A 15402-nucleotide genomic window follows, 5' to 3' on the forward strand; every position below is an offset into this window, starting at 1 on the left:
TCTGAATATCAGACAGGCGAACTCTCTGATGGACTTCAGGCGGAGTCTGAAAACTTGGCTTTTTCCTAGGGAGGGGCACATGATCTCTTAATCCTGCATTCCTTGGTCGGCCTTTGCTTTTCTATCTCTTTTCTTTCTCTTGTTTCTGCTGGTGGACACTCTGTTGGTTCAAAAGTCTTTTCCCATCTCAGTCTTAGCGCCAAGATACCCGTAGGGTGATAGTTGCGCTCTATAAAAAATAAAATACAATACAATACAATGGCTGCAAGGAATATACAGGATCTGAAACCTGTATTCGCAAATCATACAAAACATTCCGCATTCAGAACTGATACAAAGTGCAGCTCATATTTAATAGTTTGCACTTTTGTAAAGACCTAGCATGTCACTTCAGCAGCACACATATCTGCTGTGTGCCAGGCACAGGTGGATATACTCTCATACACAAGGGCTCCAGTAATGCAGCTCATCAAACTGGAGATCCACCATGGCTTTGGGCTGTGGCCTTTGAGAGTATTGCTGGCTCCTACATGTAGTTGGTAGTGCTTAGACCTTTAATGTAGGGTGGAGTGGCCTTGTTGCTGTTGATTTGATAGTCAATTTAGAATTACTGATATGGTGATTATGGCCAAATGTAGTGGGGACCAGATTTCTGTTGATATGGTGGTCAGTTTCCTTTGCAGGCTTTATAAAGAGTGCATATTGTTTTAAGTTGTAATATTTTCTTCATGAAGAGCCAATGAAACACTTCTAACAGTGTTGTTATGTGTTCCTGTTTCTTCAAGTTAAAGCACAATCTATCCACCTGATTCTTCAGTCTTTTGTTTTTTTAACTTCGCCACCATAGGGAGCCTATTTTGTAGTGCAGCCAGGAGAGAACCAGAGCCCTTTTGCTTCTTGGGAGCGGATGGGCTGTTCTCAATGTAACAAATTGGAAGCTGTTCATCACAATGTCTGTGATTTGTTGTGAAAAGAAGAGGTGTAGCTCAGAGAAGATTCCTGTATTTTTCATTTTCTGAGTGGGTTAGGGGTTAGAGCCATGTTTTTGAGGCAGTGTTCTAATTCAGCCTCCTGACCCCCAGATCTTGGTTTTGGATCCAATGGGCAAAAAAGACTGATTTAATGCTCCTGGTTAATAGTAAAAGAAAGGTCTGCTTTCTAATGGAGAGCTTAAGAAAGCAGCATGTGCCCATAAAGCATCTTCTCCAATCGGATGCCAAATTATATATAACTCTCAGAATACATTGTGCTTATGTAGGGGGTACCGCCTTCATCAGTGTACACAGGAATTTTCTAGAATACAGTTATGACTATATTAACAGCATTTGATGATCGTCTCCCATTTACGAAGGAAGGAAGGAAGTAAAGACAGGACTTTAGCACCATAGCTGTATATTTGTATTATGTGAAGGAAAAGGGGGGGAAGTTAGCAACAACAAGACATTCATGGCATTTAAGCACTCTATGTACAAATAACTTATGCATCCGAGACAGGCTAATTGTTAGACCTGTCAGCCCTTTGGGTGGTCTCTCCTCATCATTATTTATTTTGTCCCACTTTTGCCTCAAACCCTGTTAGTATTTTTCCTTTTTGGGAACCACCAGACTTTTTAGTGTTGATGCAGGGTCAGGGAGCCATTTTCCCTACCCCTGGAACTTCTGTCTGAGGGCCTGAAACACAAAATGGTGGCCACCCATTGTCACCTGTGACATCACTGGAACCTACTAGTACCTTCCAGAACATTCTAGAACCCTGTGACAGTGTGAGGCAGGTTTAGAATGTTGGGAAGCCAGCTCAGAGTTGGCAGTTGGAGTTGGCACCTGACTGGAGAGGAGAGAGGACAGAGAAACAGAAGGAGTAAGGCAGCAGGGGTGGAAACTTGTGCCTGGAGTGGGGTCCAGAAACTCACCCTTGATACTAGTCCCTACTGACCAAGCCCAGCCTAAAGCCCTGTGTGGGATAAAGACCAGAAAATCATCTTAAGGACCTGAACAGCCGGAACAGGCCTTAAAGGAGAAGAACAGCAAGTTCCTGACCTGTTTGGTGGAATCCTCCTGGAGACCCGACGTCGGGAAGCCTGGAGACCTGGAGCCCGAGGTGGAGAAGCGGCGCTGACAGAAGGCAGACGTCGTACCCGGAGCCGCTAGAGGTCGAGTGAGGGCGCCGACGGAGGTCGTGGAGAGACACCGGAGGTCGAGTAAAAGTCACCTGAGGTCGAGGTGAGGCGTCGACGGGGGAGTGAAGTCCGCCCTCCGGAGTCGCCGGAAGCTGAAGTAGAGCGCGCAGGAGGTCGGGAGTGGAGGTCGCACTCCGGAGTCGCCTGAGGTCGAGGCGAAGCGCGCAGGAGGTCGGGAGTGGAGATCGCACTCCGGAGTCGCCGGTACCCGAAGTGGAGCCGACGGAGGTCGGGAGTGGAGATCGCACTCCGGAGTCGCCGGAACCCGAAGTGGAGCCGACGGAGGTCGGGAGTGGAGATCGCACTCCGGAGTCGCCGGAACCCGAAGTGGAGCCGACGGAGGTCGGGAGTGGAGGTCGCACTCCGGAGTCGCCCGGAAGCGGGGGAACCGTGACCCTGTGACGCCGGAACACAACATCGAGCCGAGGCCGCCCAGCGACATCCATCCGGAGCCGCCTCACGGCATCGACCCGGCATCAGGTAAAGCAGATCGACGCAACATCGAACCGAGGCCGGCCAGCGACATCGAATCGGAGCCGCCTCACGGCATCGACACGGCGTCAAGTGGAACAGATCGACGCGACATCGAACCGGAGCCGCCCAGCGACGTCGACCCGGCGCCGAGCGGAGCCGATCTTCGTGAAAAGGGCAGTAAGTGGTAGAAAGGGCATCTGAGGCCCTGTGGAGCCCTAAAAGACCATTCTTGGGGCTAGAGGGGTGTTAGGACCAACCTGAGAGTGCTAGGGGGTGAACTGAGACTGGTGCAGGGACCTGTGTGAGGGACTGTGTAGTTGGAAGAATCAGAACCTTCTACCTCAGCTTAGGCCCCAGCCTTGACCACTCTAGGTGGGACATCCCCAGGCCACCCCAGTGACCATAAGCTGTACTTGGGCGTGGTAAAATCAATCTACCTCATAAATGTGATCTGATTTGCAATTGTTTGATGGCTTATATTATTTATTGAAGGTGTTTTATTTATTGTCTGACAGTATTTATTTGATCTATGTATTTATCGCACCTCTATTTATTCCTTGTGTATTTAAGACCTAATCCTATTTATTGCACCTGCAAAGTGTTATTATTTAATTGACCTGCTATTTCTGAAGAAAATCCTTTTGTATTGTATTTGTGTCATAACCCTGCAACTAAGAGAAAAATTAAGATAAACACAAAGAGATTCTTTCATAAATTTTTACGGTGTAGTGTCGTTTTTGGAACGGATGCACGCATGGTTATTGTGAGGGTGTGAAGTACGCTTAACACGGTGCCTGACCCCCGACCGCTCGAGCCAAGCTACCCCTTGTGTTGGGAAGAACCGGGTGACTGCTAACCCGGTTGCCCGGGGTTTTCTAACATAATTGGTGTTCAGCGGTGGGATAGAGCTGTGCTTGCGTCCACTCGACAATAACTGTGGGTAGTCCATAGGCCTACACCGGGAGTTTTCTCAAAGCGGACTTCCTAATTCTGAGTTTTGTTTTTTCCAAATTTACTCTGGTGGTGGGAGGAGGTATTACAAAAGGTACCCCCCTGCATAGCTTCTGTAAACACCTGTCTTCTATTCTGAGTGGGCAAAATGGAGTTTGTGTTGGAAGATGTGGAAACTTACACTGTGGCCCAACTCAGAGAGTTTTGTCAGCGAGAGGGGGTGTATTGTCCCCCAGGTGCCAAGAAGGCTGAACTCCAGACTAGCTTGAGGGCTTGGGGGGAGGCACGACGGGAAAGTAAGGCTGAGCAGGAGGACAGGGATGGAGAGCCTGTTAGCGAGGGGGCTGGGTTGTACCAACCTGAGGTGGGGAACCTGTTAGCGGGGCCCAGAACACTTTCCAGGAAGGGCAGCACTGTCTCTAGCGGTGGCTTATCAGAAGTAGAATTAACTGACCGGAGGGAGAAAAGACAGCTCACATGGAAGTTGGCGGAGCTGGAGAAAGAGAAGGAGGGACAGAGGATGGCTCACGAGTTGAGGCTGAGGGAAATAGATCTCCAGATCCTACGAGTCAGGGCACAAACTGTTCCTAATGGTGGCAGCAAAGACAAAGAAATCACCAGGGAACCCAAACCCTATCTGCCAAAAGACATAGTAGCTAGCTATAGTGCAGGGGATGATATTGCCAAGTGGCTAGCGGCCTATGAGGTCTCTTTAAGGGCCCATGGGGTGCCAGAGAAGTACTGGGGAGGGGGATTGTACAAATACATGCCTCCAGCTGGTAGGGATGCATTATTGGCCCTAGAGCAGGATGAGCAGACCCACTACCCCACCATGAAAGTGGCGCTCGTAAGAAAGTTTGGACTAACACCCGAGAAGTACAGACAGAAGTTCCGGGGTAGCCACAAACTGGGCACACAGAATTGGGTGGATTTCCTGGACTATGCAAAGAAGGCATTAGAGGGTTGGATTCAGGGCAGTGAGGTGAGGGACTACGAGGGGTTGTTTGATTTAATGTTGAAGGAACACCTGCTCGAAAAATGTTTCCCTGAACTGCGTCAACACCTGGTGGATAGCAAGCTGACCAATTCCCGGAAGCTTGCTGAGGAGGCGGACATTTGGGCTAGTACCCGGGTGTCCACAAGGGGGACTGGAGGGGATACTCAAAAGGCCGGACAGGGCGCCCCCCAGAAGAAAGAGGAAGGGGAAAAGAAAAAGGAGTTCTCTAAAGGCCCCCAAAATAACTTCCAAGGAAAGGGAACAGGATTCACCCCTAGGGCTAACCCACCCAGAAACCCTAATCCTGGCCAGAGTCAGCAGCCAAGGGTTGTCCATTGCTTCGAGTGCGGTGGCGTCGGACACTATAAGGGAGATGCGAAGTGCCCGAAAAGACCACCCCCTCCCATTGGAGGAAAGGCCCCCGGAGTAGCTAGTGTAGTGCTCGGGGAGGAGATGCCCTTAACTAAGGGAAGGGAGTGGGCGGGTGTCACTTTAGTGTCCCTGGGAGAACGGGAGATGGTTCCTAAGATCCAGGTGCCCGCAAATACCATAAAGTATGGGCAGTGGGTCACCATCAACGGCCAAAGAGGGGAGGCTCTGAGAGACACAGGAGCCAGTATGACTATGGTACGTAGCCAACTGGTGTCTCCAGAGCAGGTAATTCCCGATGTACTCCACCCAGCCGCGATGGCTGACGGCAGAACCGGCCACTATCCGGTGGCCGAGGTTCCCTTTGAATGGGAGGGGGTTGCAGGTTCACTTCGAGTTGCCGTAAGCCCTGCCGTGCCGGTCGATTGTCTACTGGGGAATGACATGGAGCACAATGCTTGGAAGGAGGTGGAATACCGGACTCATGCTGAGATGCTGGGTACACCTGACTGGGCCTGTGTTAGCACAGGGTCCGCGACTACCCGGAGATGGAGTTTGTTTCGACTGGAGCCTGGAACAAAGGCACAGCCGGCTGCCGACCAAGGGAAGAACCGAGGACAGGAGGAGCCTGCCTCGGCATCCGCACCCCGTGTGACGGATAGGCCACCGGAGGTGGTGGACCAGGAGTCCGCGGTGGGGGATGTTACCAAACTGGAGGACCTACCCATCCCGGCCGAGTGGCACGTGGAGGGAGGGCCGACCAGGGAGGAATTCTGCAAGGGCCCTACCCTTGAGGGACTGAGGCGACAGGCCGAAGCCCAGGCAGCAGGGAACGTTGAGGGGAACTACAACCTTTACTGGGAGGATGGCCTCCTCTACAGTGAACCCAAGGCACCACTACATGGATCGTCACGAGCCTTAGTAGTCCCTCAACGTTACCGAGCCTTCCTACTGGAATTGGCTCACGAGATCCCCTTGGCAGGACACCTGGGGCAAGACAAGACTTTCGCCCGTCTTGTCCCACACTTTTATTGGCCTCAAATGAAAGTGTCGTCCGACACCTACTGCCGGACATGTGTGTCTTGCCAAGCCAGTGGGAAAACAGGGGTGAAGCTGAAAGCTCCCCTGGAACCACTTCCTGTCGTTAGCACCCCCTTTGAACGGGTGGGCATCGACATTGTGGGTCCATTAGATCCGCCTACTACAGCTGGTCACAGGTTTATCCTGGTTCTGGTGGATCATGCCACACGGTACCCAGAGGCTATACCTCTAAGGACCATTACAGCACCTGTTGTGGCTAGGGCCCTGATGGGAATCTTTACCCGAGTGGGTTTTCCCAAGGAAGTTGTGTCCGACAGGGGGACCAACTTCATGTCAGCATACATGTGGGCCATGTGGAAGGAGTGTGGAGTGACCTACCGGTTCACAACTCCTAACCACCCCCAGACCAATGGTCTGGTGGAGAGGTTTAACAAAACCTTGAAAGGCATGATCAGAAGTCTGCCTGAAAGCCTGCGGAGGAAATGGGACGTCCTCCTACCCTGTCTATTGTTTTCCTACAGGGAAGTGCCACAGAAGGGAGTGGGCTTCAGCCCCTTCGAGCTTTTGTATGGGCACCCTGTGCGTGGACCTCTCAGCCTGGTGAGAGACGGATGGGAAAGAACTCCCAGAAAGCTTCCCCAGGACGTGGTGAGCTACATGCTGGCCTTCCGGAGCCAAATGGCTAAGTTGTGGAAGCAAGCTTCTGACAACTTGGAGGCCAGCCAAGCAGTAATGAAGGCGTGGTATGACCACAACGCTCACCCGGTGGAATTGGAGCCTGGCCAGAAGGTGTGGGTGATCGAACCAGGAGAGCTTAGCGCCCTCCAGGATCGCTGGTCAGGACCCTTTGAGGTATTGGAGAAGAAGGGTAAGGCTACCTACTTGGTGGATCTTAAGACCCCTCGTCAGCCCCTACGGGTGCTGCATGCCAACCGCCTCAAACCCCACCACGAGAGGCCCGAAGTCATTTTGATGATGGTGACTGACGGAGCAGAGGACGTGGAAAGCGAGCCTCTCCCCGATTTGTTTGCGTCTCAAGAAAAGGATGGGTCGGTGGAGGGAGTGATTCTCTCCCCATCCCTAACTCCTGAACAGCAGGAGGACTGCCGCAAGGTCCTGGGGCAGTACTCTTCGTTGTTCTCCCTTGTTCCGGGTAGAACTCACCTGTGCATCTATGACGTGGACACAGGAGACAGCCCACCTGTGAAGTCAAAGATCTACCGGATGACAGACAAGGTGAAGGCCAGCATTCATAGTGAAGTCATTAAGATGCTGGAGCTAGGAGTGATCGAACCTTCCAGCAGCCCCTGGTCCAGTCCGGTGGTGCTAGTACCAAAAGCCGCACCACCGGGTGCCCAACCGGAACTGAGGTTCTGTGTGGACTACCGGGGACTGAACTCAGTAACCAAGACTGATGCTCATCCGATCCCAAGGGCGGATGAATTGATTGACCGGCTGGGAGCTGCCCAATATCTAAGTACCTTTGACCTTACTTCTGGGTACTGGCAGATCTCTCTGACTGACGGAGCTAGGGAAAGGTCAGCCTTCTCCACGCCCAAAGGCCACTACCAGTTCTGTGTGATGCCCTTTGGGCTCAAGAACGCACCTGCCACGTTTCAGCGTCTGGTGAACCAGATCCTCACTGGAATGGAGAGTTTCTCTGCTGCTTATCTGGATGACATAGCCGTCTTCAGTAACAGCTGGGAGGATCACTTGCGTCACCTGCAAGCTGTTCTCCAGGCCCTGAGGCAAGCTGGTTTAACGATCAAGGCCAGCAAGTGCCAGATCGGGCAGGGGTCGGTAGTGTACCTTGGACACTTGGTGGGTAGGGGAGCGGTGCAACCCCTCCAGGCGAAGATCGAGGCCATCATGGCCTGGGAACCCCCCAAGACTCAGACTGAGGTCCGAGCTTTTCTGGGCCTCACCAGATATTACCGCCGCTTCGTGAAGGGATACGGTACCATTGTGGCCCCCCTCACGGAGCTTACGTCCAAGAAACAACCTCGACGGGTAGTCTGGACGGAGGCTTGTCAGCAGGCCTTTGTAAAACTGAAGCAAGCCATGTGCGAGGCCCCGGTCCTACGGGCCCCAGACTTTTCCAAGGAGTTCATTGTCCAGACGGATGCATCGGAACATGGCATTGGGGCAGTGTTATCGCAACTCAATGAAGAGGGTCTGGATCAACCCGTGGTCTTCCTATCCCGGAGACTACTTCCCAGGGAACAGAAGTGGAGTGCAATAGAGCGTGAAGCCTTTGCAGTGGTATGGGCTCTGAAGAAGCTGCGGCCATACCTGTTTGGCACGCACTTCCTAGTTCAGACCGACCACAGACCCCTTCGTTGGCTGATGCAGATGAAGGGGGAGAATCCCAAGTTGCTAAGGTGGTCTATCTCCCTACAGGGAATGGACTTTCAGGTGGAACATCGGCCTGGAGTGGACCACGCCAATGCAGACGGTCTCTCAAGGTATTTCCGCCTTAGTGATGAGAACTCCCAAGGGGTTGGGTAGCTCTCCCCACTTTCAGCTGGGGGGGACGCGTGTTAGACCTGTCAGCCCTTTGGGTGGTCTCTCCTCATCATTATTTATTTTGTCCCACTTTTGCCTCAAACCCTGTTAGTATTTTTCCTTTTTGGGAACCACCAGACTTTTTAGTGTTGATGCAGGGTCAGGGAGCCATTTTCCCTACCCCTGGAACTTCTGTCTGAGGGCCTGAAACACAAAATGGTGGCCACCCATTGTCACCTGTGACATCACTGGAACCTACTAGTACCTTCCAGAACATTCTAGAACCCTGTGACAGTGTGAGGCAGGTTTAGAATGTTGGGAAGCCAGCTCAGAGTTGGCAGTTGGAGTTGGCAGTTGGCACCTGACTGGAGAGGAGAGAGGACAGAGAAACGGAAGGAGTAAGGCAGCAGGGGTGGAAACTTGTGCCTGGAGTGGGGTCCAGAAACCCACCCTTGATACTAGTCCCTACTGACCAAGCCCAGCCTAAAGCCCTGTGTGGGATAAAGACCAGAAAATCATCTTAAGGACCTGAACAGCCGGAACAGGCCTTAAAGGAGAAGAACAGCAAGTTCCTGACCTGTTTGGTGGAATCCTCCTGGAGACCCGACGTCGGGAAGCCTGGAGACCTGGAGCCCGAGGTGGAGAAGCGGCGCTGACAGAAGGCAGACGTCGTACCCGGAGCCGCTAGAGGTCGAGTGAGGGCGCCGACGGAGGTCGTGGAGAGACACCGGAGGTCGAGTAGAAGTCACCTGAGGTCGAGGTGAGGCGTCGACGGGGGAGTGAAGTCCGCCCTCCGGAGTCGCCGGAAGCTGAAGTAGAGCGCGCAGGAGGTCGGGAGTGGAGGTCGCACTCCGGAGTCGCCTGAGGTCGAGGCGAAGCGCGCAGGAGGTCGGGAGTGGAGATCGCACTCCGGAGTCGCCGGTACCCGAAGTGGAGCCGACGGAGGTCGGGAGTGGAGATCGCACTCCGGAGTCGCCGGAACCCGAAGTGGAGCCGACGGAGGTCGGGAGTGGAGATCGCACTCCGGAGTCGCCGGAACCCGAAGTGGAGCCGACGGAGGTCGGGAGTGGAGGTCGCACTCCGGAGTCGCCCGGAAGCGGGGGAACCGTGACCCTGTGACGCCGGAACACGACATCGAGCCGAGGCCGCCCAGCGACATCCATCCGGAGCCGCCTCACGGCATCGACCCGGCATCAGGTAAAGCAGATCGACGCAACATCGAACCGAGGCCGGCCAGCGACATCGAATCGGAGCCGCCTCACGGCATCGACACGGCGTCAAGTGGAACAGATCGACGCGACATCGAACCGGAGCCGCCCAGCGACGTCGACCCGGCGCCGAGCGGAGCCGATCTTCGTGAAAAGGGCAGTAAGTGGTAGAAAGGGCATCTGAGGCCCTGTGGAGCCCTAAAAGACCATTCTTGGGGCTAGAGGGGTGTTAGGACCAACCTGAGAGTGCTAGGGGGTGAACTGAGACTGGTGCAGGGACCTGTGTGAGGGACTGTGTAGTTGGAAGAATCAGAACCTTAGGTTTCCCTCATTCTACCTCAGCTTAGGCCCCAGCCTTGACCACTCTAGGTGGGACATCCCCAGGCCACCCCAGTGACCATAAGCTGTACTTGGGCATGGTAAAATCAATCTACCTCATAAATGTGATCTGATTTGCAATTGTTTGATGGCTTATATTATTTATTGAAGGTGTTTTATTTATTGTCTGACAGTATTTATTTGCCCTATGTATTTATCGCACCTCTATTTATTCCTTGTGTATTTAAGACCTAATCCTATTTATTGCACCTGCAAAGTGTTATTATTTAATTGACCTGCTATTTCTGAAGAAAATCCTTTTGTATTGTATTTGTGTCATAACCCTGCAACTAAGAGAAAAATTAAGATAAACACAAAGAGATTCTTTCATAAATTTTTACGGTGTAGTGTCGTTTTTGGAACGGATGCACGCATGGTTATTGTGAGGGTGTGAAGTACGCTTAACACGGTGCCTGACCCCCGACCGCTCGAGCCAAGCTACCCCTTGTGTTGGGAAGAACCGGGTGACTGCTAACCCGGTTGCCCGGGGTTTTCTAACACTAATCATATCGCTTTTTTTAAATCAGAGATGTGTCTTCCCATTTGTAACCAAACTGCAGATGTGTGATTGCTTCAGGCAGAGCCTGCGCCTAAGTAATATAAAATACCAATGACTGTGTGATTTTAATCTGTTGCTTTTCATCTAATATAAATAACCAGATCAGCCGCAGTAGAATCCTTGAGAATCCAGCAAGTTCCTGCAACGTCTCAAGAAAAAAATGATTGGTCCATTGTGGCGTATACTGTTAACAAATTGAGTCGTATTCTTCACTTCCCGGGTCATCAAGAAATAATCAATGATGTCAGAAAGGGTAATTTCTATGCTCTTGATGAGTCTGCAACCTGGCTGGCAGATGTTGAGTATGTTGTTAGCTTTCAGTTTGTAGTTGGTGAGTGGCCTAATCTTTCAATACCTTACAGAGAAGGAAGGTTAAATATTAGGCTAGAGTAGTCATGCTTTTATAATCTGTAGTCAATTAGTTCAACAACAGGATTATTATAGTATCCTTGGCTCCCTTGTGACTATTCCTTGTAAGTGGGGTGCATTCAGTATTTCCATAACTGGCAAAATTATGGTGCCGACATAGTTAAACTGCCAGGACTCATGATGCTTAGAATAGTTAGGAAGGTGCAGGTTTTTAGAAGGAGATCCAGGACAAATAGATCTTACGGAGGAGGATGCAAGAGGTATATAGAAAAAATATTTATGGGTTATTCCAAACAGTGGTCCAGGCTTTCTCTATTTTGTACAGACAAATGTAATGGACATTCTCGTAGCATTACTTGGAGGTCAGTAATATGTTCCTAAATTTATTCAGATTCTGTAACCTTGCTGAGGGTTCTGAAGGTCTAGTTGGCTTTATTTCTGACTGCTCATTCTTCGTGCTTGTGAGTTTTTTTTGGCCCATGTATACATGTCCTTCTAACCCCTAATGCAGCAGACTTTGCTGGCAACATCAAATATTTTCTTCCATCTGGTTGTTTCCATGTACCTTCATATGTACCAGGTCCAAGTCAAACCACCTGTTGGCTGCCATTTCAACAGATTTTGGCTCTTTTCCAAACCCAAGGCCACTGTGCCAAGTGTGCACGCAATTTGCCTTCCAAAATAAAATAGGCAATATGCGCTCCTTTTACATATTTGATTTCTTACTATTTGATGTTTGAGCCTCATTTAAAGTTAGAAAATAACAGAAGAGCAAAAATTCTTTAATAATCAAAATCCAAGCTGACAGTTCGCATTTATGTAGCACAATACCTTTCTGCAGCTAGTGAAACAAGCATTTGCAATGAAAATAGGTCTCGTATTTGTGAGTTAGAGCTATTGACATTGTAAATGGCAATGTTTTTTACCTATACGTTTTATTTTTGGAGAGAATGTATCAATCAATCAATCAATCAATCAATCGTGGAATTTATATCGCGCACTACTCACCCGGAAGGGTCTCAAGGCGCTTGGGGGAGGGGGTTTGTATGTAGTGTGCAAAATCCCTTGGAAAGGTCCTGCACTTCGTAATAAATATATTGAAAAAGACGCAAAGTGTGGATTGTGTCAACAATTGCTTGGCACGTACCTCATGGGTGAAGTTTCGCCACACACGCACACCGTGATGCTTTACTAATGCGAAACTCATTAATAAAAGTAGTGCTTACAGACTAAGCAACGCGATCAGGATTGGAGCATGTGAATCCGAATCCCGGCTTCTCTTTCATTTTCTAGACTATTTGACTCACTCTCCTGCATCTTGGTTATTTCCCAAACACTGGGAGGCAATGAAGTTTGCCAAGGGGGCGGGGGGCAAGGGGGCTTCGGGGGTACATGAAAATGTATTCATTGCCTAGTTGTCAAAGATCGCCCGGTGCTATTAGTTAAAAGTGTGCAGATTTCATTGGGATATCAAGAGTACTTTACTCGCATCTATGAGAAAATCGAGATTAACTAAACAAAATGCCAGAATGCGTGTCAGTTTTCACAGTGTTTTTGACAGTACTGGTTGCTTAGTTTCATAGCATTAATTTTTGTAGTTACTATTTTACACCGCATCCAAAGTAGGTTACCTAACCACAAAGCCCCGAGTTGTTAAATGACCCATAGAAGGGAGTGCTCTACTTCTGAAAATTCTTGTGAATTCACAAAAGCCATATAACTGCCCTTAATGCAAGGACATATACCACGGGTGCACTTTTAAAACTTTCTTCAATCAATCAATCAATCTCTCTCTCATATAATGGTGAGGGCCCTGCAGCTCTCACATCAATAAGGTTTTACAAAACACATGCCAAAACAAGTCACGCATTGCCAAAACTAAAAAGCTGACCACCATTTTCAGACCTAATGGCTTTGCCAATACTTGTTTATTTTTATGATTCCCATCATCTTATTAAAAATGGTTACACTGATTTTCCAATATGAATATTTTGGGGAAAATAGTAGCATGCATCAACACATTTTACTAAATGATGCTGCAAAGAAATGGTACCTGAAATTTTACAATAGTTTACCAAAATGTTTTTTTTCCTACTTTCATTTTTTTAGGAACATTTTATATTGAAAGCAAAGAATCAATCATGCTTTCAAGCTTCTGCAAATATTTGCATCTAATCAGAGCATTATGCATAGCCTCATATTGCTAAACTTTGAAACCGTGTGTACACATTTCTATACTGGAACCACTGTCAGTAGTGCAGTCAGAACTTACAATTACTGAGAGCGCTCACCCTAATAATAAAGGCTTTCAATTAATGAACCATAAATTGAAGTATGAACAGCATTAACATATGCACACAAATATTAACTTAACTGCAGGCAGTGCCCTTCCCTGATCCTTAATGTGGTACTGCAAATTGGCAGCCAAAGGGTTTGTGCTGTAGGGGGTTGGGCCTACTTGTCCCAAGGACAAAATGCACATTAAAACTTGTTGCCCTTGACCCCAAACAATATGTCCTGGGCGTCGGGTTATAGGAATTCCACACCCCTGTAGTTCATTAAACACGAGAAGTTTTTGTACAGCACGCATCTTGAACTCGCAAATTTCAAGGTGACAACAATAAAGATGAAAACGGAAGTGCCGGCAGGCAAGAAAACACGAACGGGAATGAGGGCAGGTGGGGCGGGGGAGAAGTCACAGACTGAGGGAGGGGGCGGTGGCGTGGGGAGACAAAGAAGAAAATAGTGTTAGGAGTAAAGGGGCCAATAGCCGTGGATGGATACAAATGATGAATGAGGAGGGACAAACAAGCCTCAAACCAATCGGAAGGCAGCATTTAAGACAAAAGCCAAAGGGCAGAGAGTGGGCGGAGCTACCACAAAGCTTCCACATTACGGTATATACTGCATGCCACTCAAAGCGATGGCAGCACATTCATGCTGCAACGCTAGGCGAGACCTAAAAATGCATGCTACAAAGTGGAGAAGGTAGAAGCTATGCCGTTTCCTACTGATGGTGTGACTTTTTACTTGTGATGGTCGCTTCTCGTAATGTATTTTTGGGAAATTCCCTATACAGATTATATCTTCAACATGAGCAAAATCTCAAAACCAGGTCACAACAGTTTTATTGGCTCTAACCAAACATCAAATCATTTCAGTATTTTAGTAGCCAACTCCTTTAAAAAAAAAAGTCTGTGTGATCTTTCTTACCGATCTATTACCAGCTCTAGTAGAACCACGTGGGAGTGCTGGGTGAACTCGGGGTCTCCCTCCACGTAGTCATAACGTTCCAGCAGTATCACCAAGTCTAGGTCACAGGAGACCTTATCAGGGAACTTCCAGGAAGGGTAGCGCAGTGCACCCACTCTGGAGAAGACGTCGATGATGGCCCCCTGCAGGTCCATTATGTCCTTTCTCAGGCTATCCATGACTGTGCTGCTCCCCAGTAAATGAGCCATCATCACGTGTCCTCTTCAAACAACTGTGCAGCAGGGCCAAAGATGAAACACAGAAAGAACCCCCTTTGTTTCATGGGTCCACAACAAAAGGAACTTCAGCTAAAACTGTGAATGAGAAGAAAAGAACGAATTAACTAACACAGTTAGCAATCTGATTTGCTGAAATCTTAGCATTCACTGCAGGATAGTTTGAATATTAAACGGTGTGCAAAAACAATACAGAACTTTGTTTATTTGTATTTTGTCTAGGCAGCCTTGGCTATGAAAAATAATTACAAACTGGAGAAGTGGTCATAGTGTAATAAAAACCTGCATATGCAGGGTAAAATTAGTGCAAAGGTGTTGAGAGAGCGCATGGGTGGGTAATAGTAAGGAGGAGACATAAGCAATGTGTAGATAATTTCATAATGACATTAGGCACCTTCTTTTTCATCAACCCCAAGTGTCTATTGCCGAGTAGTATTTTTAATGGAAGCGATAGGAAGTGATGAAGAGGTAACAATGGCTTACAAAAAGTGAAACGATTTAAATCAGCATGTGCTTGCCTCTCTGTATGTGTTATGGTGGTGTTTGTTTCTAGGGATTTGCCATGCTCGGAAAGATGTTATCTTTATTGATGGTAGCCTTAGTCAGTAAACTAGAAAGGATTGTATGTGGGCTAATGCTAGCAAGGAAAAGATCTCCAATACTCACTGTGTCATGGGTCAGTAAAAGACAGACAAAATTATGGTGAAGTGAGCTTGGTAAAAAATAACTTTGCAGAAAAATGCAGAGCTGGATGTTACATATGCAGGTATAATAATTGATGAGATTACAATTTCTCAGCATATTTCAATCAATTAATCGTCATTTATAGAGCGCACAGCTACCTCGGAGGAGGTGTCCCGGCAGAGAAGTGAAAGACCAACAGGGT

General features: G+C 48.9%; 1 protein-coding gene across 3 annotated transcripts in view; it reads right to left on the reverse strand.

Moving 5' to 3' along the window:
* CCDC157 (coiled-coil domain containing 157) overlaps positions 1-15402 on the reverse strand; it is a 380789-nt gene that overhangs the window by 189339 nt on the left and 176048 nt on the right. For all 3 annotated transcript variants that reach the window (XM_085635040.1, XM_085635039.1, XM_085635038.1), the window contains exon 2: positions 14242-14594. In XM_085635040.1, coding sequence (XP_085491166.1) covers positions 14242-14492 — 251 coding nt within the window. In that variant the 5' untranslated portion in view covers positions 14493-14594. The remainder of the gene's footprint in view (positions 1-14241; positions 14595-15402) is intronic.

Source organism: Triturus cristatus, chromosome 11 (assembly GCF_964204655.1).
Source record: "Triturus cristatus chromosome 11, aTriCri1.1, whole genome shotgun sequence".
Taxonomy (NCBI): Eukaryota; Metazoa; Chordata; class Amphibia; order Caudata; family Salamandridae; genus Triturus; species Triturus cristatus.